The 22,681-nt window shown below is 34.0% G+C and overlaps 1 protein-coding gene across 1 annotated transcript; it reads left to right on the top strand.

Annotated features, from left to right (window-relative positions):
- Window positions 1–6,983: 6,983 nt before the first annotated feature.
- On the top strand, window positions 6,984–12,766 carry LOC126723888 (protein OBERON 4). The gene is made up of 2 exons (XM_050427866.1): window positions 6,984–10,606; window positions 11,923–12,766. The coding sequence occupies exons 1-2, from the start codon at window positions 7,390–7,392 to the stop codon at window positions 12,471–12,473; spliced, it is 3,768 nt and encodes a 1,255-aa protein (XP_050283823.1). The 5' UTR covers window positions 6,984–7,389; the 3' UTR covers window positions 12,474–12,766.
- The last annotated feature ends 9,915 nt before the right edge of the window (window positions 12,767–22,681 follow it).

Here is a 22,681-nt window from a genome sequence, read left to right as displayed (position 1 = left end):
AGAATTTATGTTATAATATTGAAAGAAATAGTCAAAAGAATTATTATGACGTCAAAAGTCTAACCACAAGAGTCAAAGCTTCTTAACTTTTCTTACGTGTTACACATGTAACACTAACATTGACTAAACTCTCTTCCAGATTTTGACACGTGTTCTCTCAAAGATATGTACGGTCAAGATTGCGAGTATTTTGATTTGAAAAGCTTTGAATTGCAGACTGAGCAATCAACCAGTAGGGTTGGCTAAATTTTTTTTTAAGGTTTTAATGGACCCGACAAAAGTTTACAGGGTTGCAGAATTTGGCATCCCGAGAACAAATAGGAATGTGACACGTAAGCGTACTGGACTGAATTGTCAATGTGAGAGTTATTTATTTTGACATTGGAGTTAATGGAAATGTGGTTGGGATTGCATGAAACATGGTGCACCAAGCATTCCTTGTATTCTGAAGAAGATCTAAGGTTAGGATTGAGAAGTTGTACAACATGTCTTTGACTAGGACATGGAGTTTCCAGTTCACGGGCAACATTTTCTTGAGAAGTAGTACAACAATGTCTTTGACTAGTGCATTGTGTTTTGGACTTTTAGTTTAATGTCCAACATTTTAATTAAAATGTTTTTTTTTTTTTTTTTTTGGCTCCTCTTCTTTCACACTATGGTTGGTTGAATGGAAAATGTGGGAAAGGAAGGAAAGAAAAAGAGAAAGAAAAAAATGTGTTTGGATGAAAGGAGAAGAGAAGGGAAAGTGAAAAATGTATTTTACACTTTTATCCTCTTAAATTATAAAGTAATAAGGTTATAAAAGTAATTTTACAAAAAAAAAAATCCAAACTTTTAAAAGGTATTAAAGTAATTTTCTAATTGAAAAAATGGTGGACTCACAAAAACCTTTTACTTTCCTCTCTTCTTTCTTTCCTCATTTTCATTTTAACCAAACAAAAAGAAATCTCTTCCTTTCTCTTCCCTTCCTTCCCCTTCCATGCAACCAAACATTGTATCAAATTATCAATATAAAATGTATATTATGTATTTGTTATATACAACATCTCTCTCGCATTGTGTGAATCTCAGTTGCCTATAGAACTTACACAATGCAAAAGAGATTATATGCAATTAATACATAAGATACTAAATATTTTTATTATGAGGTTTAGTTAACGGATGTTCTTAGAACATTTGTTAATGGATCATTTTAGAAAAAATTTCCTATCATTTTTATGATAAATATTAAATAAAAAAATATTAAAAATCAATTACTTTTTTCCCATAAAAAGCTTTTAAAAATACTTTTTAAACCAATACCCTTGAAGTATCTGTTAATTTTTCCCTTTAATATATAAGATATGATTAGAAACTTGTGACTTTCACTCTTTAATTTCAATAGGGTCTTGTTAATGAGTGTCCTTAGGATAATTTTTAATAAACTATTTTAAAAAAGTTTTGACACTACTTTTATTGGAAATATAAAAATAATCAAAAAATTAATTGTTTTTCATAAATTTTTTTTAAAATAATTCCTAAACTAATGTCCTTAATGCATTCATTAACTTTTTCCATATTAATATTACATTTTATCATTATGTTGAATATTAATGAGTTCCCTTTTGATGTAAATTGGATTCAATCACGGATCTATATTTGACAACAAAACCTTCTTTTATTATATATGTAATGTACAAATGTGAATTTGTTAAACAATTTTGTAGCTCAATGTTATTGTCCAAAACTTTTATAGAAAACTATTTTTTTAGAGGTAAAATTTCAACCTACAGCATTCGCTCTTGGTGATTGCAAGATATCAATTAGTTTTTGGTGTAGACAAAGATAGAACCTCATATCTCTTATTGAAAGGAAAAATATATATATTTAATGTTAAACCACCACCAATCTATTTGTCTAAAAAATTAAAAATTTATTTGTCTAAATAACATTAAAAAAAAAAAAAAAAAAAAAGGTACAATGTTGGAAGTGAAGGAATCAAATACTATATTGATGTGGATTGACAAACTCAATTTTGTATTCATCTCATTCAAAATGAAGCGTAGACACGATACTAACTTTCCAAAAGCTACATTGTTTTACTTGGTCAATTTTCCACTCTCCCAAAAGATAAATAAAAATTGTTCCTTAAAAGTAATTGAAAAAAATGAACATGCATGCACTTGTTAGTTTTATAAAGAAAAATGGTCTAACTTAAGGACAATGCAATAGTCAAAATTGACCAATTAATTATCATAAGACGCCCTTTGGGTAGACTGTCGAGTAGTAAACATCACAATATCATATATATTGATTGTGAGATACATATAATTAACGAGACCCACGTGTGTCAAAGCGTTTGAGGCATGCAACAACGTGACAATGTGCTAGAAGATATGGAGTCCTCTTATATATTTAAAACAATGTACAATAATATTATGGGATGTCTTAAGAGTATTAATTAGTTTAATAAATATTTTTATGGAAAAAAACAATTGAATTTTTTTTTTTAACAGTTTTTTAATATTTTCATAGGAGTGGTATTTAAAGTTCCTTAAAATGGTTAAATTAACAAGTGCCTTAAAGACACTTGTAGGGACTCAAATTCGTAACGACCCCAAATTGATAGTGGGCTCGTACGTAAAGGGCCCAAACAATATAATTTGTAGAGCGTGGGTTTGAAAGGCTAGGCTTTGGTCGCCGGGCGGTGGTTTGGGTGGTTTCGGTCAGTGAATCTCGTCCGAGGAGTTTGTGGAGCTTTGTGCTCTCATTATCCTCCTTTGTTCTAGGACTTCCTGGCTTGGGAGACGGGTCGTCCCCCCCTTTCTCATACCGCCTCTCTTAACCTTTTATACTGGCATTTACCCTCTCGCCAGCGTCCACGTGTAAGCTCAATTTTCTAGGGTTTAAGACTTGTCCTATCAGCCCATACCTAGAGTGGTTGGGGGGTGGTTGCAAAAGTTGAAGAGTATGGTCCTGTCAGGTGCAGAATGCTTTACTGCAGCACTAGCAGCCTTTTACTTGGGCTGTTCCTGCACTGTGCTCGCTCTTCCTTTTAGGGGCATTATGGGATGTCGAGCACAAGGTCGTCCTCGGCCATTTCCTTAGGTCGTTTTGGACTTCCATGGTGCGTCCTCGGCGTTATCTCTCCTCGGCGTAGGCCTTGGGCCTTAACATGAAATGGGCCGGGGTCATAAATTTTCTGACCCCATAACACTCATTAACGGGACCCTAATATTATTTGTTATGAGTAAGTCTCCTTCCGTGACTAGCTTTTTTTTTAGATTTTAGTTTTTTGAACAGCTTTTTAAAATCTCATTTTTATTTCACTTTTCAAAATACGAGCACATTTAACACACTTACAAAAACAAAACAAAAAATTAGAAATAAGTAAGTTGATGTCAAACGCACACTAAAAGTATCTTATGAAAGTTAAGAATTTTATAATTCAACTGATACTTTTTTATGTTTTCAACAAAAACTTTCCAGATTTAAATCCTCAATTTCCCAATTATCAGTTATAGAAAAAGAGAATCTTATCAACAAACAATGATTCCATCCGGATAAAAGTTCCTAAAATAACTCTATGGTAGAGTTTTTGAAATCTTATCAGTTCATTCTGAAATGAAAATGATGAATTTTAGAATATTTTGAATAGATACTAAAAGTCAAGATTTTTCTAAATGTTGATGACATGGTAAAATTCAATCCACTCATTTCAAAATAAATGAATAGGATTTCAAGAACTTTCTAATAAAGGAATTTGGCTTACCTTCAATACTTTTTTAACTGGAATCTCATTTTATTTGAATGAGAAACTGCCACATCACTTACTAATTAAATAAAATGTGAAAATTAAAACTCATTACCACTTACCATTGTGTATTTAAAATAAAATAAAACATTGTGGGGTCCAATAATTGATGGGCCAGGCCCACTTGCTGATGGAGAGTTCAAAGGCCTAAGCCGAAAAAGGTCTAAGCCGAAAAAGGTCATGACCCGAGCTCAAGAGTAGTAAGGCCCAATTGGCCCGGAGAAGCAGCCGAGGACAGTGCAGTCCTCGGCTGATCCAAAGATCCACCAAGAACAGGGGCAAAAAGGTAAAGGGAAATGCTTGAAGGGAAATCTAAAATATCTAAGAAAGGCTGCCTTTACCATCTTCCCCATGCATATCTCTGCGCCTAACAGAGCCTTATCCATTAACTTTATGAACCACTCCCAACAAATTTGGGTTGGGATTGACAGGACAAGTATCAGTCTTGGAAATGTCGACCCTACACGTGGACGAAGGAAAATGAGTGCAGACTAGTATAAAAGAAAAAATAAGTAATATAAAGTGGAGCCCAGTTGACAAAGAAAGAGGCCCCAAGGGTTAAAACGCAGAAATCACCTATGAACACCACGAGAACCACCACTAGGTAACTAAGGCCTAGCCTTTCGAATCCACTCTCTACAAATGATATTGTTTGGGCCTATTCACGTGCGAACCCAACTCTACGGCGGTTCGTCGCGGATCGTGTCCTTACAAACATCTAATTAAAAAAAGTACTGGATGTAATCCAAACCCCTAATAGAATTACCTAAAAACTCTAAAAGATCTGCATCCTTGTTGGTTCAATGTTCAAGTGTAGTAAATGAAACACAAAAGTGATAAGTGCTCAACAACATTGTTACGTGTTATATCTAGTGCTCTAGCATTTTATTCAATGGTTTATTTTTTATTTATATAAAATAAAGTTAAGTTATACACAAATATTAACAGAAGTAGGCGCCTACACCAAAAACTCAGTAAACATATTTAATAATCCTTAACTTGTATCATATAGAAACTCTAAAAAGTAATATTATTTTTTAATATTTAATGTCTTGTAAAATATGACTCCATTTGTCAAGAGCTTTGAACTTCAACAACATTGTTTAATGTGGGTTCAATTAGGTCAACTGCTAAAAAAAATATTCAAGGTTCGAATTAGGGATGGCAATTCATGTTCGCGGGTCGAGTCATGAGTATTTGGTTATATGGATTAACCCGAATCCAACCTGTATACTAAAAGTGTTAGAAATCCTTAACCCAAACACGACTTGTTTATTAAAAAAGTCAACCCGACCCAACATGTTTAACTTGTTTAATTAACAAATTATGTAAAAGTCAATACAAATGACCCGTTTAATAATTTATTTAATTAATATGTCATACTTAACCAATATAATCTTTAACAATTCCCATGTATATAAAATTAAAATACAATTACAACTATAAATATAGTAATAAACATATAAAACAACCATAAATTAAGTTATATCAAAATAATTAATAACTTTATAAGCTAAACGGGTCAAATGGGTTAGGTGGGTTCATATGTTGAACATAAATCTAACCCGTTTATTAAATAGGTTAGTTGTGTGAACCTGAATATGATCTGAACCCATTTAGCTTTAATCTATGACCTATTTATAAACAGGTTAGTCATTTCAGATTTGTGGGTTGTGTCAGATTTTGTCACCCCTTGTTCAAACTTCAAACCTGCCTATAACAAAATTTCATTAAACATATTTAATAATTCTTAACTTGTATCATATAGACAGTCATAAATATTAATATTTTTCTAAAAATTAATGTCTTATAAAATATTGCTCAATTTTTTCCAGAGTTTTGAACTTCAACAACATTATTTAATTTGGGTTCAATTAGGCCAACTAGTAAAACAAACAAAAAAAAAAAAAAAAAAATTCGAGGTTCAAACTTCAAACCTGCCTATACCAAAAATTCATTAAATATATTTAACAATCCTTAACTTGTATCATATATACACTCATAAATAATAATATATATGTGGGTGTCAAAAACAACCACCAAAATGATAATGATGGAATAAATGACTAGCACAATTAATTTCTAAAAAAAGGGGAAAATATTGCACAATGGGAGATCTAAACAGAAAATTAAATGAACAAAAGGATCATTTCTTCCATCATTATCATTTTGGTGGTTGTTTTTGACCCCCACAATATTTTTTTTTAATAATTAATGTTTTATAAATTATTACTCCTTTTGTCAAGAGTTTTGAACTTAAACAACATTATTTAGTGTGGGTTTCAATTAGGTTAACTGGCAAAAAAAAAAAAAAAAAAATTTGTTCGAGGTTCAAACTTCAAACCCACCTACGCCAAAAATTCATTAAACATATTTAATAATCCTTAACTTGTATCACATAGACACTCATTAACAATACTGTTTTTTTAAAATAATTAATGTCTTATAAAACATTTTTTTTAGTGTAGGTTCCAATTAGTTAACCAATATAAATTTCTTTCATCAAATAAGAAATATGATTTGGAATTTGAATTCTATTTATTCCATAAATTAATTAGTGTTCTAACTTGATGATAACAAGAAAAAACTGTTTAGTGTATTGGAACTCATCTTCACATTGTAAAAAATTGTCTTTATAACATTTGATAATAAACCATGGGTGATGTATTAATGGATGTCCTTAGGAAAATTGTTAATAAACTACTTCTATAATAGGAAAATTTTAACACCACTTTTATGTGAGAAATATAAAAAACTGTTAACAACATTTATTATTTTATCATTCTTCTAGTAAAATATTTCTAAAAATAGTTCTCAAACCAATATAAAAATATTTCTAAAAAATTTTGATATTATTTTTAAGATAAATGTAAAAAGTTGTTTAAAAAGCCAATTGCTTTTTTTTTTTTTCTTTCCCAAAAAAAAAAAAATTCTATTTATATTTGCTAAACCAATACTACTAAGACATGATTAACTTAAAATTAAAAAATAATAAAAGAAAAAGAAAAAGAAAGAAAAATGGTTGAAAGTGGAGGGCATGTGGAATCATGTGAGTGGTCACACCAAACACACTTACATTTTGACCTATACTACACTCTACCCAAACCCCTCGAACCCCGAAACTCTCTCTCCACCAACAACTATCATGCGCCTTAAAGCGCATTACGCACCCCTCCAAATCCCATAACCCCAAAAACCCAATCCTTTTCACACTTTTCTTATGCCCCCCTTCCACGCACTTTGCGTATCCAACTCTCTCTCTCCCTCTCAGTAGTTAAACTGCGTTGACTCCTCATTTCTTTATTACCCATTATGCCCTCACCCAGTCCTCACATTTTACACCGGCGTACCACGAACCAAATATCCCACCATCTTTTATGGCAGTTTCTGTAATTTCGGCGTAATCTCTGGGCTTTACAATACCAAATCTAATTAATTAGAAACAACAACAACGCCACCTCTTCGTAGCTCTGAAGCTGAAACCAAAAAAAACCCTAAGAGATAGAGAGAGAGAGAGAGAGGGGGGGTAGTTCTCGTAAATATTGCATGAGTTTTGGGCAAAAGAGAAAGAGGCGAAGAAGAAGAGGAAGAGGAAGATGAAGAGGTTGAGGTCTAGTGAAGATCTCGATTCGTACGGCGACAAATGCAAGGATCCGAACCCGAGTTTGAATCCGAACCCGAGTTCGAATTCGAACCCGAGCCGTTCCTCTTCGCAGTATCGGACTAGCTTCTACCACAAGTCGGAGAATGTGCGGAAGGGCGGGTTGGTTTCCTCGTCGTCGGCGGCGGCGGTGGCTTCATCGAGGTACGACCGGGATCGGTCGTCCGGCGGGGACGATGATCGGGAGGTGTCGAGGGTGGTGAGGAAGAGATCGGAGCATGATTTCGATGGGTTCGATAGGAGGAAGGGGTTCGATCGGTATAGTGGAGAGAGTAGAGGAGGTGGCGGAGGTTACGATCGGAGTTTGATTCACCGGTCGGAGAGTTTCTGCGGCGGTGGTTCGTCGACTTCGCTGTCTTTGTCTTCGTCGAGGAGGGAGTTTCCGAAGCGGTTTAGATCGGAGCGGTCGTCTTCGGGTTCGGATCCGTCGAGACGAGAAGGGAGCGTGTCGTCGTGGCGGCGGTTCGGTAACAATGGGAATAAGGATTCGGAGGAGAGGAGTAGAATTGGATTGAGGGATGTGAAGTCGCCGACTTGGTCTAGGGATTCGGGGGCGAGCGAGCAATCGAGGATGGTTAGGGTTTCGGCGGCTTCGACGGTGACGGCTAATACGGTTTCGAATTCAGGTTCGTCGCCGTTACGAACGGTGTCGAGATCGGATTCGAGGGCAGTGGCTGCGACGAAGGAGAATTCGGCTTATTCGAATAAGTCGAAATCGAAATCAAAGTCGCCGACTTGGTCGAGGGAATCGGGTGCGAGTGAGCAATCAAAGAGAATGGATGTGGAGATGGCGAAGAAGAGTGAGGAGCCTCAAGTTGAGAGTGGAAGTAGTAGCGAAATGGAGGAAGGAGAGCTCGAGCCGGAACCAGAACCCGAACAGGAGCCAGAGCCTGAGCCAGAACCAGAACTGGAATCGAACCTCAAAGCTGAGGCTGAAGCTGAAATCGAATCGGTTATTGAGAATAAGGAGGATGGGGTGAAAGTATTGAGTAAAGAAGAAGAGAGAGAGGTGCAAAATAAGGACAGTGATAGTGAGGTGAAAGATGTGGAGAAAGAAGATGATAAAGTTGATGAATTGAGCAGTGGAAGCGAGGACGGGGACGAGGCTGAGGCAGGGAATGATGAAGGTTGTGGTGGTGATGATAAGGAAGAGTGTGTGAGGGAAGATGGGGAGTGTGTTGAGGAGGAAGGAAAGAATGATGGGGTTGTTGATGATGATGACGACGAAAAGTCTTTGGGGTCAGAAGAGGAGTGTGATAAACAAGACAAGGGTGTGAGCATAGATCTTGAAGCCAAGGTAGAGGATGTGGAAATGGAAGTGGAAGTGAAAGAAGCACAGGAGTTGGATAAGGAAGTTGGGGAAGAAAATGGAGGAGAGGGTGAAGTGAATATGGGAAGAGAAAGAGAGGAGGGTTTAAGTCAGAATTTCAAGGATAAGGGGAAAAGTGTGTCGATTGAACCAACCCATGTTGCAGATTCTGCTGAAGATGGTGTATGGATGGAGAGGGAATCGAGGGAGTTTGAGAGGGATAGTGATGATATGGAAGGACCTAGTACTCGGGGGTTTGAGTTGTTTAGTACATCTCCCGTTAGAAGGGAGGAGAAGAATGATCAATCCGGTGCTAATAGGCCGAAGGAAGAGAAGCTGGTGTTGGAACCGTTTGATCTTTCGTTAAGCTTACCGAATGTTTTGTTACCGATTGGTGCTGCTCAGGATACAATTCAAGCAGCTCCCGGTTCACCTAGTCAAGCCAGGAGTGTTCAGTCCATGAGTACTACATTTCGTACTAATTCAGATGGATTTACTGCATCAATGTCTTTTTCAGGTTCTCAGTCGTTTTTCCACAACCCCAGCTGTTCTCTGACACAAAATTCGATGGACAACTTTGAACAATCGGTTGGCAGCCGCCCCATATTTCAGGGAATCGATCAAGCTTCTCAGGGAGCTTGGCAGGGACAGTCTCAGAATGAGTCTAAGCCTAAAGATGTCCCTCTATATCAGAGAATCTTGATGAATGGAAATGGCTCTCTTAATCAGTCTCAAGTATTACAAGGCATTTCGAATGGTCAAGCTGTGCAAGGACAACATCATAGGGGTTTAGAAGGAAGCTCTAAAATGGGCAATGGACTAGAAAGGCAGTTGAGCTTTCATAGGCAGCAGTCGTTCAACGATGATGTTAGATCGCCTTCGCAAAGTGTAGGGTCTCATGATATTGGATCAAATTATAGTTATGACAAGAAGCGGAGAATGAGGGAAAAGAGTAGTGGTAGTTTATATAGGAGTAGTGGCCAGAAGGAGTTTGAATACAGTGGTGGTGGAGCTGAATATGTTGAGAAAATCATTGCCAAGATAGTTGAGGAACCGGTACATGTAATGGCTAGGAAATTTCATGACATGACAACACAGGCCATAGTGCGTCTGAAAGAGAGCATCACCGATACCATGTTGAGTGTTGATAAGCAAAAGCAACTCGTTGATTTTCAGAAAGCTCTGCAGAACAAGTCTGATATAACCTTGGAGACACTACAGAAATCCCACCGGGCTCAACTGGAAATCTTGGTCGCTTTGAGAACTGGTCTTCCGGAATACCTTCAGCTAGACGACAGTGTTACGAATGCTCATTTGGCGGAGGTATTTCTCAACTTAAAATGCAGAAATCTAGCCTGTAAGAGTTCTTTGCCTGTGGATGAATGTGATTGCAAGGTTTGTGTGCAGAAGAAAGGTTTTTGCAGTGCTTGCATGTGTCTTGTGTGTTCAAAGTTTGACATGGCAAATAAAACATGTAGTTGGGTTGGTTGTGATGTTTGTCTTCATTGGTGCCATACGGATTGTGCGTTACGAAAATCTTATATTATAAATGGAAGAAGTGCAAAAGGGGCTTATGGGACGACGGAGATGCAGTTTCATTGTATTGCCTGTGATCATCCTTCAGAGTTGTTTGGCTTTGTGAATGAGGTTTTTCAAAGTTTTGTAAAGGAATGGACAGCTGAAACTCTTTCCAGAGAACTTGATTATGTGAAGAGAATTTTTCGTGACAGCAAGGATATGAGAGGGAGACGGCTTCATGAAATTGCTGATCAGATGCTGGTACGATTGGCAAATAAGTTGGACCTTCCTGAGGTTTGCAGTCATATCTTGGCTTTCCTTCGTGGTAAGTCCTTTACAACTCTGTTGGTAATATGAGTTCTTTATATTGGGTACTGTATTTTTTTTCTTCCTTGTATGATTATGAGATCATGTTAACGTAGCAACTTGTCATGGACATATCTACTTGAGATTCTTTACCTGTTTCATGTATTTGTTACAAAATGACATGATTTGGGATAACTTTTGCTCATTGTCTATGCGGTCTATAATTTCATTCATTAGGAAATGATTTTAGATAACTTTAGCTATTCACAGGATACCAGTAAAAGAGAGCTGATGACTTCCGAGGAAGACAAATAATTTTTGGTTCCTAGAAGTTATTTGGGTGAAATTTAATGTGTGGGGAAGGTGCTTTTTGGAAGAAAAAATGCCAACTAAACTGCCTTATTTATCATTATGCCTTTTGTTTCTTCTATCATAAATGTGAACACTGCATGATCTGCATTATTTACAATATATGCATGACATATTAGGGGATATGTGCCAAGAGCCTTGTAGCTCAACTGGTTGGCACCTCCTGTGGAGCCATCTAGGGTTCAAAATCCCCCACTTCCAACTATTGATGTATCAAAAAATTTATTAGGGGGTATGTGTGACTTATTTTGATAATTGCTTGAGTTTCTGTATTTATATTTGTAAAGCATATGATGATAACCTAGTGATGTTGTAATGCAGAATCAAGCAATTTTTTTTTTTTAATGGAAGATAGAGAAGAATCAAGCAATTTCTGAATTCCATATAGTGAATAAAAAATAAACCATCTCTAGTCCAAAACCCTCCCTCTTTTAAGGGTAAATCATATCAATCTTTGGGCAACTCAAGAATTCCATATGAAGTAGACTTTAGGAACTGATTATTTTTTTTTAAGACAGAAAATGTTGCTGAGCAACCAAAAATTAATCTGCTTTCCGTAGTTTTGTATTGAAATCATGCATTAGTGTTTTGCTTGGTTATGTTGAGTGTGGTTTTTAGCATTTGACTTTTGTAATATAAGAAAATGGTAAACCATTCAATACAGTGGCTTGGAACTGCAATATTTGTTTCATTGCTGTTCCGAGGGCAATTTTATGTTTATAAGATCAATGAAGGGTTTAAAGAGGGGAAAAATTATTTTTTCTTTTTCTGAGATATTTGCATCAGGTATTGGAATGGGGAAGGGGAAGATATGTCAATTTTTTTGCATGGGTTCATATGTGTGATAGACCTAGTGCCATCAAATGAAATATACTGCAGTGTTTTCTTCTTTTCTATATATCATTCTTTTGAGATCTCAAGCTGAACCACGAGGTTATAATTTATATCCTTTAACTGTTACTGCAGAAGCCGAAACTCCCAAGTTAGGCAAGATGCCAATCTCATCTGGCAATGAACAAGGTAAAGAAAGCAATGGGATTGCTGGGACGAGCCAGGATCCCAGTTGGCTAAAAGCTGTTTATTCAGAGAAGGCGCCTCAGTTGGACAGGGCACCTGTTGTATTTCCTAGATTCAGTTATGACCAGATTGATAAACGCACTTTGGAGACTGAGTTGCAGACAAGTATTCAAAAGGAGCCCATGTTTGATGAATTGGAGAGTCTTGTGAGAATCAAAGAGGCAGAGGCTAAAATGTTCCAAGCCCGTGCTGATGAAGCGAGAAGAGAAGCTGAGGGCCTAAAGCGCATTGCCATTGCAAAGAAGGAAAAAACTGAAGAGGAGTATACAGGTCGATTCACAAAGTTGCGTTTGGCTGAGGCTCAAGAAATGCGTAAACAAAAATACGAAGAAGTCCAGGCTCTAGACAGAGCACATCGAGAGTACCATGATATGAAGAGGAGGATGCAAGCAGATATTAAAGATCTGTTACTGAAAATGGAAGCTACAAGACAATCTTGATTTGTGATTAGCCGATCAGTAGGTCTTTCTATAGAATTGTCATCTTCTCAGGTAATTGTACCCTTCCTGCTGAAGGTTCTATGTTGTATTATAACATCATGTGTCCTATCTGTTATAGTTCATGATCAGTAGGTGAATTTTCTGTTCTAGGTTCTGTTTTTCTTTTTTCTTTTTCTTTTTATCAGCTGCTAACCAGAATCTGTACAGAGATTGCAACATCTCTTTATATCTCTTTGTATGATGAAAGGTTTCCCCTTTAGTGAAGCAATATGAAAGAGATTATTTTACATCAAGCCTTTATTTGCTGATGGAATTTTTAGTTAAAGAAAAGGATTTCAATTTTAAATTTTAGTTTGAAATTACTTGAGCTAAATCTCCAAAGATTTCAAACAGTTTATGTTAACAACTATTCTTTAAATTTGTTTAGATTTTAAATCCTCAAACTCAAAACACAACCCGAAGGGATTTATTGTAATGGTTGTGACTTGAGATCTCCATTTTGGACTGGGCTGATTGCATTGATTGGCAATGAATTGGTATTTTGTTAAACAAAAAGTACTCCTCTAAGGAGTGAGAAAAGGACAAAAGAAGAAGAAAGAAACATTTATGTTTTTGTTTGTTTGCATAGGTCACAAAGTAGACAACTTTAAAACAACGCGTGAGATCTGTTTGGATTAGTTATATTTGCTGGTTTAAAGATGCTTGATTTGCATTATTGTGACAACTTGCAGGTATTGTGTAATGTAATCATCAGATTTTATTTTTTATGGGGTTTAAAAAAAAAAGTAGAAGAAGACTAAAAAATAATATTAGAAGAAGTAGTTAAAAAGACATGTCAATTAAGGAAGTAATGGACTAATAGGGAATATTTTTAATCAAATAAAATTGAAAAAAAAAAAATACATGTAACTAAGCCAACATTGACTAACACAGACTAATGTTGTTGAGAATTCAACCACTCCAAAGAAATTGATCAAAGTATATTTAAAGCCCCCCTATATTTTAGGGTGGTTTTAAATAAATTCTTATAGTTTTCAATGTTTCAAATTAAACCTTAAAATCTAAATTTGATACAAATAAAATAAAACCATATAGATTCATTATTTGTTAAATGGATTTTTCAAATCAGTCCCCCTAATCAATTTGTTAAATGGCTTGAAAAATTCAGGGGTTAAAACAAAAAACAAACAAAAAATACCAGGAAGGTAAAAGTTTTTCTATTCTGAATTAAATAAACTGCACGTTGAATCATTGATCTATACAAAATTCACAATGAAGCCAGGATTATGATATCCTTTGACTATAACAGATGTAGAGTCCCAAGCCCAATGCCATGTAGCTATTTTGCTATCTTTTTTTAATTTATATTGATTTCTTTCTTTCCTACTTTGGTCAAAAGTTCAAAAATAATGAACAAGTCTTCGAAAGGAGCTATCAAAGGGTTGGCCGAAAGCCTAACAAAGAGTCAAAACTCAAACCGGCCTTTATCTTTTACCCAATTGAAGTGGAAGTGATGATACACTCACCAGTCACCACTTTTATATACACTTGTGCTTGGTTCTAAAATAATGTCTAAAAGTCCTTTTGGTTCCTAATGCTGTTAAGATTGAGGACTTTCATTACTATATATATATATATATATATTTTTGAAACTGAGCCACTATATTTTTTATTTGCTTGTCTTTATGCTATATCAATTATCAAACCAATTCAAGATTGTAACTCATTTAGCACGTATCAGTTAAATGATAGTCGATTCATTTTCAAGGAAAGGGGAATTAACTTTTTGATAGATACAGTATTATTTCAAATTTATGACATCCGCTTTGAGATAATTGTTCTTTATCATAAGGTTAAGATACCAATTGATTTTCGGTATAGGTGGTGATAAAATCCTAAATCTTTTATTCAACGACTTGAGATTTTAATATTTGATATACCATTGAAACCCCTCCTTTGTTTAATTAGGGCTTGAAATATTTGTCATTCATGAAATTAAAATGGTATATGTGATTTTTGAGCAACGAGAAGGATATCAAATATTTCCCTCCCTCTCTCTCTCTCATGAATTCATTAAGAAGAAGAATGATCTCTCCTCCAAACCTCACAAACAGAAGGTGGGAGTGAGAAATTACTGAATAGGACTAATGTGGACTGAATAGGTACGAAATGAACAAATTGGACATATGGACCAATCACAACCAATGTAGACTGAAGTGGACTGAATAAGACCAAAGTGGACAGAATATGACCAAAATAGACCGAATAAAACGGAATGGAGGATATGACCCAAGTGGACCAAAGTGGATAGAATGGACCGAATGGAACGAATGGGACTGACATGGGAAGAATGGACCAGATAAGAATAATGTGGACTGAATAGAACCCATATTGACTGAATGGACTGAATGAGACCAAAATGTTGGCATTCCTTCTCACCCAACAGAAACTAGTACTACATTTGAAAAAATCTAAACTCTAGAGTCAGTACCAAAACTTAAATTTCTCAAGGACAATCAGGACTCTCGGTATCCAGTGCATCAAAGCACACTTTTGCATCACCTTCTACAATTAAACCTTATGAAAAAGTTTCAGTTTTGCAAACTGGATTGCCCATAAAATAGCTTCAGCTTCAACTACAGCAGGTGTCCAGGATTGAGCTTCCTTGGTCCAAGCTTTCATAATCCCTCCTGATTTTATTTTGAGCTACCACTGCTAATGTTGCTATAGTTGCCTCCACATTTAATATTACTGTTTCTGAAGGTGGCCTTTTCCAAGCTATGTAATTTATTTACCATTAGTCTCTTCATGGGATTCCACAGCTGCAGTGTGCTCCATAAACCTGTGTTCCAGGGCTTCGATAGTAGTTAGAATGTTTACCTCTGCTGCTTTGTACTCTTACCTAGTTTCTAAGGTTCTAGAGGGCTTCCAATGTGAGTGCTATTTGCAAGGAATATTGCTCTTGGAGAAGTTTTGATGATATGCTTGAGTTTGTCACAAAATCTGGTGCATCCAAGACCAGCTCAGCAATCTCCACATGGTTGTTGATAGGAATTAGATTTCAATGCAAACCAGATAGCTCAGGCCAGTGGCCACAGCACAGTTGAAGAAAAAGTATGTTCCAGATTCAAATTCCTCCTTGCAAAGAGGACAATTTGTGTCGAATCTGTCAATGGTTCCTAGTTTTTGAGCCAATATTTTCAGGCACGGTCAATTACAACTTGTCACTCCAACAATTAATTGTGAAAAAAGCATGTGAAATATGTTACGTATATAAATTTATTCATGATTCTAATATATTTCCCTTGCAAAATCAAATCCATGTCAATCCGGGATTGAGGTAGACGGGACTGAGAAGTTTTTTCACATTGATGGTTAGGAAAAGATAAACTTGAAAGTTGAAACATAGTTTTCGAGAGAACAAAGTATACAGTAGAACTTATTCTCATTCCTTCAGTTTAAAATGGTTCCAAATATAGTTACTATTAAATTTTAATTTGGAAATCTTATAATAATATAAAATAGGCTAAAATGCAAAATTTATCCTCTTAGTTTTTTCAGATTTCATTTCAGTACTCTTAACTTTGCTTTTGTTCATTTTAGTTCTTTAACTTTCAAGTTTATTCAATTAAGGTTTTTCTATCAATTTTTATTATATGTTGTGGTTAATTTTTTCAATTTTTTTTTTCAAATTTTTTTAATTGAAAAAAAATTCAATTAATGATTTTTTTTTTTCAAAAAATTTTAACTAAAGTTGAGGGAAATGTTTTAATTGAATAAATCTAAAACTTAGAGGATTGAAATTATTAGAAACAAAGTTAGAAGATTGAAATGAAATCTGAAGAAACTTAGAAAGCCAGTTTGCATTTTAGCCTATAAAATAAGGGTTGTGTTAACAGACACCATAAGGTGCCCGTTAACAACAACTTTTTAGACTTTTTTTTTTACAACACTTTTGTCTTTTTTGCAGTTTTATGTCATTTTTTAAAGTTTCATAAGTATTTTTATGTCTTTTTCTTTCATTTATGTCTTTTTTTATTATGTAGGAATCACATTAGGGAAACCTTAACAAGTATCATACGGTGTTTGTTAACATTCTTTCATTTATCTCTTTTTTTAGTTCAGTTCAATTATCTAACTTTCAAGTTTATTCAATTAAGGCTTTTCTATCAACTTTTATTATATGTTATGGTTAATTTTTCAATTTTTTAAAAATTTTTCTTCAAATTTTTTTAATTGAAAAAATTTCAATTAATGATTTTTTTTTTCAAACAAATTTAATTAAAGTTGACAGAAATGCCTTAATTGAATAAATCTGAAACTTAGAGGATTGAAATGAATAAAAATAAAGTTAGAGGACAGAAATGAAATTTGAAAAAACTTAGAAGGTCAATTTGCATTTTAGCCTACAAAATAAGGGTTGTGTTAACGGACACCAAGTGCCTGTTAGCAACAACTTTTTGGACTTTTTTTTTGACAACTCTTTTGTCTTTTTTTTTTTTGTAGCTTTATGTTTTTTTTTTTTTTCAAATTTATAAGTACTTTTATGTCTTTTTATTTTATTTATCTCATTTTTTATTACATAGGACTCACATTAGGGAAACCTTAACAAACAACGGATAGTGCTAGTTAACATTTCTCATAAAATAATATGTCCTGATAAATAAGAGCAAGTAAATTTTTAAAAGATAAAATTTGCTGCTAATGGGTTGATAAAAGATAAAATTTGTGATAAGGTAATTGATGATTGTATATTTTTACTTTGATGGTTACATTACAGTGTGTAGCGTCTTTTATTGATTTAATTTCATGCTCAGCTTGGAGATCTCTAGGGGCCATTTGGATTACTCATGGGCCATGGCGATCATGCAAATGCTGAGAAAGTAGAAACAAATTGAAAGTCATAAAACTTTCAAAGCCTTCGCAGAACACCAGTTTAATGTGAACTGGGCAATTCAGGCCTTGTAAATGACATTAAGGCCTTGTTGGCCCTTTTAAAAAAAAAAAAAAAAAAATTTTGAGTATATATCAAGAGAGAGAAATTTATGTTCTATACTTAGGTCCATTGGTTAAGAAATTGTAATATGCATGTGGCTATATCCAATCTTCTCTGTTCCTGCAGGCCGCGGATCTTTCTATCAGGGAAAGAATTGACTTGGCCCAACTGTTTCTTTTGGGCTAAAGCTTAAAGGCTAGGCCTATGTAGGACTAGGAAGGGAAGCAATTTCTTTTTGGTGAAAATGGATAAATACCATTCAAAATTTCAAATATTTGAGTCTAGTATTAAGTCTAGGAAGGGAAGCCATTTATTTTTCAAATATTATTAAGTCTACAAAATTTCAAATAAAGAATACCAATTTGCTAAATAATATTTGATGCTGATTATAACAAGTTTCATTCATCCATAAGGGTCGTCCAAGCCCAATAACGTCCAAAATAATTTTCAGAAAAGAGAAAATAGAAAGATGCATCACAAATATGAAAATAGGTTGTCCAAGGAAATGATGTTCGTCCAAGGAGATATTGGTCGTCCATACCACAGGAAGGTGTAGATGACCAACTAACACTTGGTGTGTTTTAGAGTATTTTCTACAATCACAAAACGATTGGACCGGGATTTACTATTCCAAGATGTGGGGTGAATTTCTTGAAATTCGCTCCACTTTCCTCACTAAGCCCACACATCTCCCATGATGTTAGTGGAGCCTAACTAATAGTCCCACTTCAAAATTCTCCACAAAAGGGCCATGCTTGATCCAACCAAGATATGTTTTACTATTCATCCACTTACTATACTTGAGTTCTAAAGAGAAAAATGACTTAATTGTTAAAGGGTCTTTGGTCGGTTCACCCCAATCACCTTTGATAGTCTCTTTCTTTATTTTCAGGTCATCCAACTACAGTTAAAGCCTGAAGCATTTAGCTTACCGATTTCACACCATCATCAATATTAAAACTGTTTTTTTTTTTTTTTTTTTTTTCAAAATAACAATATTTGAAAGTTATTGATAAAATATTATATTTGTATCAAAACATGGAGCACATCTCTTCAAACATGATATTTTTTCATGAGTTTTTAACATGAATATTGTTTTCGAAAAAGTTAATTTACCAAATAACTTCAAATGTTATTATTTTGAAATTTTTTTTATTAAAAAGATTACTATTTAGCAAAAATGGCCTAATAAAAAGAATTGCATGAACATGACCGAACGAATATATGGCAATATGTCATATATCTCTCTATATTTGGAGTCTTTTGGGTTAAAATTGCAAATTTTAAAGTTAATTTGCGTTATAGCTACTGTTCGAAATTAATTGGGAAACTAAGGAGAGAGACTGAATTTCGGCAATGGCGTTGCCGAAATTCAGCCAAAAAAAGCAGGAGAGAGAATACGATACCGAAATTCAATCAGAAAGCAGGAGAGAGGAGAGAGAATAACAAAAAAGTAGGAGAGAGGAGAGAGAATAACCAAAAAGCAGGAGAGAGGAGAGAGAATAACCAAAAAATTTTTTTTTTCCCCCACAATTTCGGTAATGCCATTGCCGAAATTGTTGGGGAAATTTTTTTTTTTTCCCCACAATTTCGGTAATGCCATTGCCGAAATTGTGGAGGAAAAAAATTTTTTTTTTCCCACAATTTCGGTAATCCCATTGTTGTTTTCTTTTATTTATTTATTTATTTATTTATTTACATTTACGGCAACGCTATTGCCGAAATAAGGGGATTGCCGAAAATGTGAAAAAAAAAGAAAAAAAAGGAGAAAAGGAATACGGCAACGGGATTGCCGAAATAGGAAAAAAAAAAATTCCCCTGTTTCGGCAATACCATTGCCGTAAATGTAAATAAAAAATAAAAAATAAAAAATAAAAAAAGAAAAAAAGAAAAAGAGAAAAGGATTACAGCAATCCCATTGCCGTAATAGGAGGAAATATCTATTTCGGCAATAGCGTTGCCGTAAATGTAAATAAATAAATAAATAAAAAAGGAGAAAACAGCAATGGGATTGCCGAAAATGTGGGAAAAAAAAAAATTTTCCCTCACAATTTCGGTAATGACATTGCCGAAATTGTGGGGGAAAAATTTTTTTTAGGAAAAAAAAAAAAAAAAATTTCCCCACAATTTCGGTAATGCCATTGCCGAAATTGTGGAGGAAAATTTTTTTTTTTTTTATTTCCCCACAATTTCGGTAATGCCATTGCCGAAATTGTGGAGGAAAATTTTTTTTTTTCCCCCACAATTTCGGTAATGCCATTGCCGAAATTGTTGGGGAAAAATTTTTTTTTTCCCACAATTTCGGTAATGCCATTGTTTTTTATTTTTTTATTTTATTTTATTTTTTTTTTACATTTACGGCAACGCTATTCCCGAAATAGGGGGAAATTATTTAATTTTTCCTCAATTTCGGCAGTGCCATTGCTGAAATTGTGGGAAAGAAAGGAGAAAAGGATTACGGCAATAGCGTTGCCGTAAATGTGAGAAAAAAAAAGTACAAAAGGATTAAAAATAAAAAATAAAAATAAAAAGGAGAGAAAACGGCAATTGGATTGCCGAAAATGTGGGAAAAAATAATTTCCCAATTTCGGCAGTGCCATTGCTGAAATTGTGGGAAAAAAAAAAGAAGAAAAATTGTGGTAATGGTATTGTCGAAATAGGGGGAAAAAATTTTGTGACAAATTAATTGTGGCAATGGTATTGTCGAAATAGGAAAAAAAATTTTGTGACAATCTAATTGCCGAAAATGTGAAAAAAAAAGAATTGTGGCAATGGTATTGCCGAAATAGAGGAGAGAGATATAAAAAAAGTACGCATATTATTCTTTCAATATATTTTTGACTGAACCAGTTTAGTTTGTCACGTTCTTTTAGAAATAGATAAGGATAGATTCAAGTACACTTTCAATATATTTTTGACTGAACCAGTTTGGTTTGTCACGTTCTTTTAGAAATAGATAAGGATAGATTCAAGTACACTGGTACATTGAATCTTTTTCTAAAATGCACGCTGTAAACAAAAACAAAAAAAAGTACATATATTCTTATAGAACGAAAAAATGACTGATGTGCACGCTGTAAACAAAAAAAACAAAGAAAGTACGGATTCTTACCATAGAAAAGAAAAAATGATTGATGTGCACACTATAAACAAAAAAAAGTAAAGAAAGTACCTAGATTCTTACAATATAGAAGAAAAAAATTATTGATGTGTACACAGTAAACCAAAAAAGCAAAGAAAGTACATATATTCTTACACTACGGAAAAAAAAAAATGATTGATGTGCACGCTTTAAAAAAAAAAACAAAGAAAGTACATAGATTCTTACATTTATATGTACGTTGTAAACAAAAAAAAGCAAAGAAAGTAAACCAAAAAAGACAAAGATTCAATCAACCAATCACCTCAACTCTTCATCTCATTTGATTTTTATTCTCTGCAAAAAATATATTTTGCCACACCTAAATCTTTAACGTGATTCTTTTTTGTCTACTCCTCATCTCATCTCATCTCATCTCCATTCTTTTTTTTTTAAAGCGTGCACATCAATCATTTTTTTTTCCCGTAGTGTAAGAATATATGTACTTTCTTTGCTTTTTTGGTTTACTGTGTACACATCAATAATTTTTTTCTTCTATATTGTAAGAATCTAGGTACTTTCTTTACTTTTTTTGGTTTATAGTGTGCACATCAATCATTTTTTCTTTTCTATGGTAAGAATCCGTACTTTCTTTGTTTTTTTTGTTTACAGCGTGCACATCAGTCATTTTTTCGTTCTATAAGAATCTATGTACTTTTTTTTGTTTTTGTTTACAGCGTGCATTTTAGAAAAAGATTCAATGTACCAGTGTACTTGAATCTATCCTTATCTATTCCTAAAAGAACGTGACAAACCAAACTGGTTCAGTCAAAAATATATTGAAAGAATAATATGCATACTTTTTTATATCTCTCTCCTCTATTTCGGCAATACCATTGCCACAATTCTTTTTTTCTCACATTTTCGGCAATTAGATTGTCACAAAATTTTTTTTCCTATTTCGACAATACCATTGCCACAATTAATTTGTCACAAATTTTTTTCCCCCTATTTCGACAATACCATTACCACAATTTTTCTTTTTTTTTTTTTTCCCACAATTTCAGCAATGGCACTGCCGAAATTGGGAAATTATTTTTTCCCACATTTTCGGCAATCCAATTGCCGTTTTCTCTCCTTTTTATTTTTATTTTTTATTTTTAATCCTTTTGTACTTTTTTTTTCTCACATTTACGGCAACGCTATTGCCGTAATCCTTTTCTCCTTTCTTTCCCACAATTTCAGCAATGGCACTGCCGAAATTGAGGAAAAATTAAATAATTTCCCCCTATTTCGGCAATAGCGTTGCCGTAAATGTAAAAAAAAAAAAAAAAAAAAAAAAAAAAAAGAGAAAACAACAATGGCATTACCGAAATTGTGGGGGGAAAAAAAAATTTTTCCCCAACAATTTCGGCAATGGCATTACCGAAATTGTGGGGAAAAAAAAAATTTTTTTTCCTAAAAAAATTTTTCCCCCACAATTTCGGCAATGTCATTACCGAAATTGTGGGGGAAAATTTTTTTTTTCCCACATTTTCGGCAATCCCATTGCTGTTTTCTCTCTCTCTCTCTTTTTTTTTTTATATTTATTTATTTACATTTACGGCAACGCTATTGCCGAAATAGGGGAAAATTATTTAATTTTTCCTCAATTTCGGCAATCCCATTACTGTTTTCTCTTTTTATTTATTTATTTACATTTACGGCAACGCTATTGCCGAAATAGGGGAAATTATTTTTCCAAAATTTTCCGCAATTTTTATTTATTTATTTACATTTATTTACATTTACGGCAACGCTATTGCCGAAATAGATATTTTCTCCTATTATGGCAATGGGATTGCTGTAATCCTTTTCTCTTTTTTTTTTTTTATTTTTTTTATTTTTTATTTTTATTTTTTATTTACATTTACGGCAATGGTATTGCCGAAATAGGAGAATTTTTTTTTTCCTATTTCGGCAATCCCGTTGCCGTAATCCTTTTCTCCTTTTTTTCTTTTTTTTCACATTTTCGGCAATCCCCTTATTTCGGCAATAGCGTTGCCGTAAATGTAAATAAATAAAAAAAAAAAAAGAAAAAACAGCAATGGGATTACCGAAATTGTGGGAAAAAAAAATTTTTTTTTCCTCCAC

The sequence above is a fragment of the Quercus robur genome, chromosome 4 (genome assembly GCF_932294415.1).
Source record: "Quercus robur chromosome 4, dhQueRobu3.1, whole genome shotgun sequence".
Classification (NCBI taxonomy): domain Eukaryota; kingdom Viridiplantae; phylum Streptophyta; class Magnoliopsida; order Fagales; family Fagaceae; genus Quercus; species Quercus robur.
The sequence above is the reverse complement of the archived record's forward strand: the minus strand, read 5'-3'. Positions and strand labels throughout refer to the sequence as shown.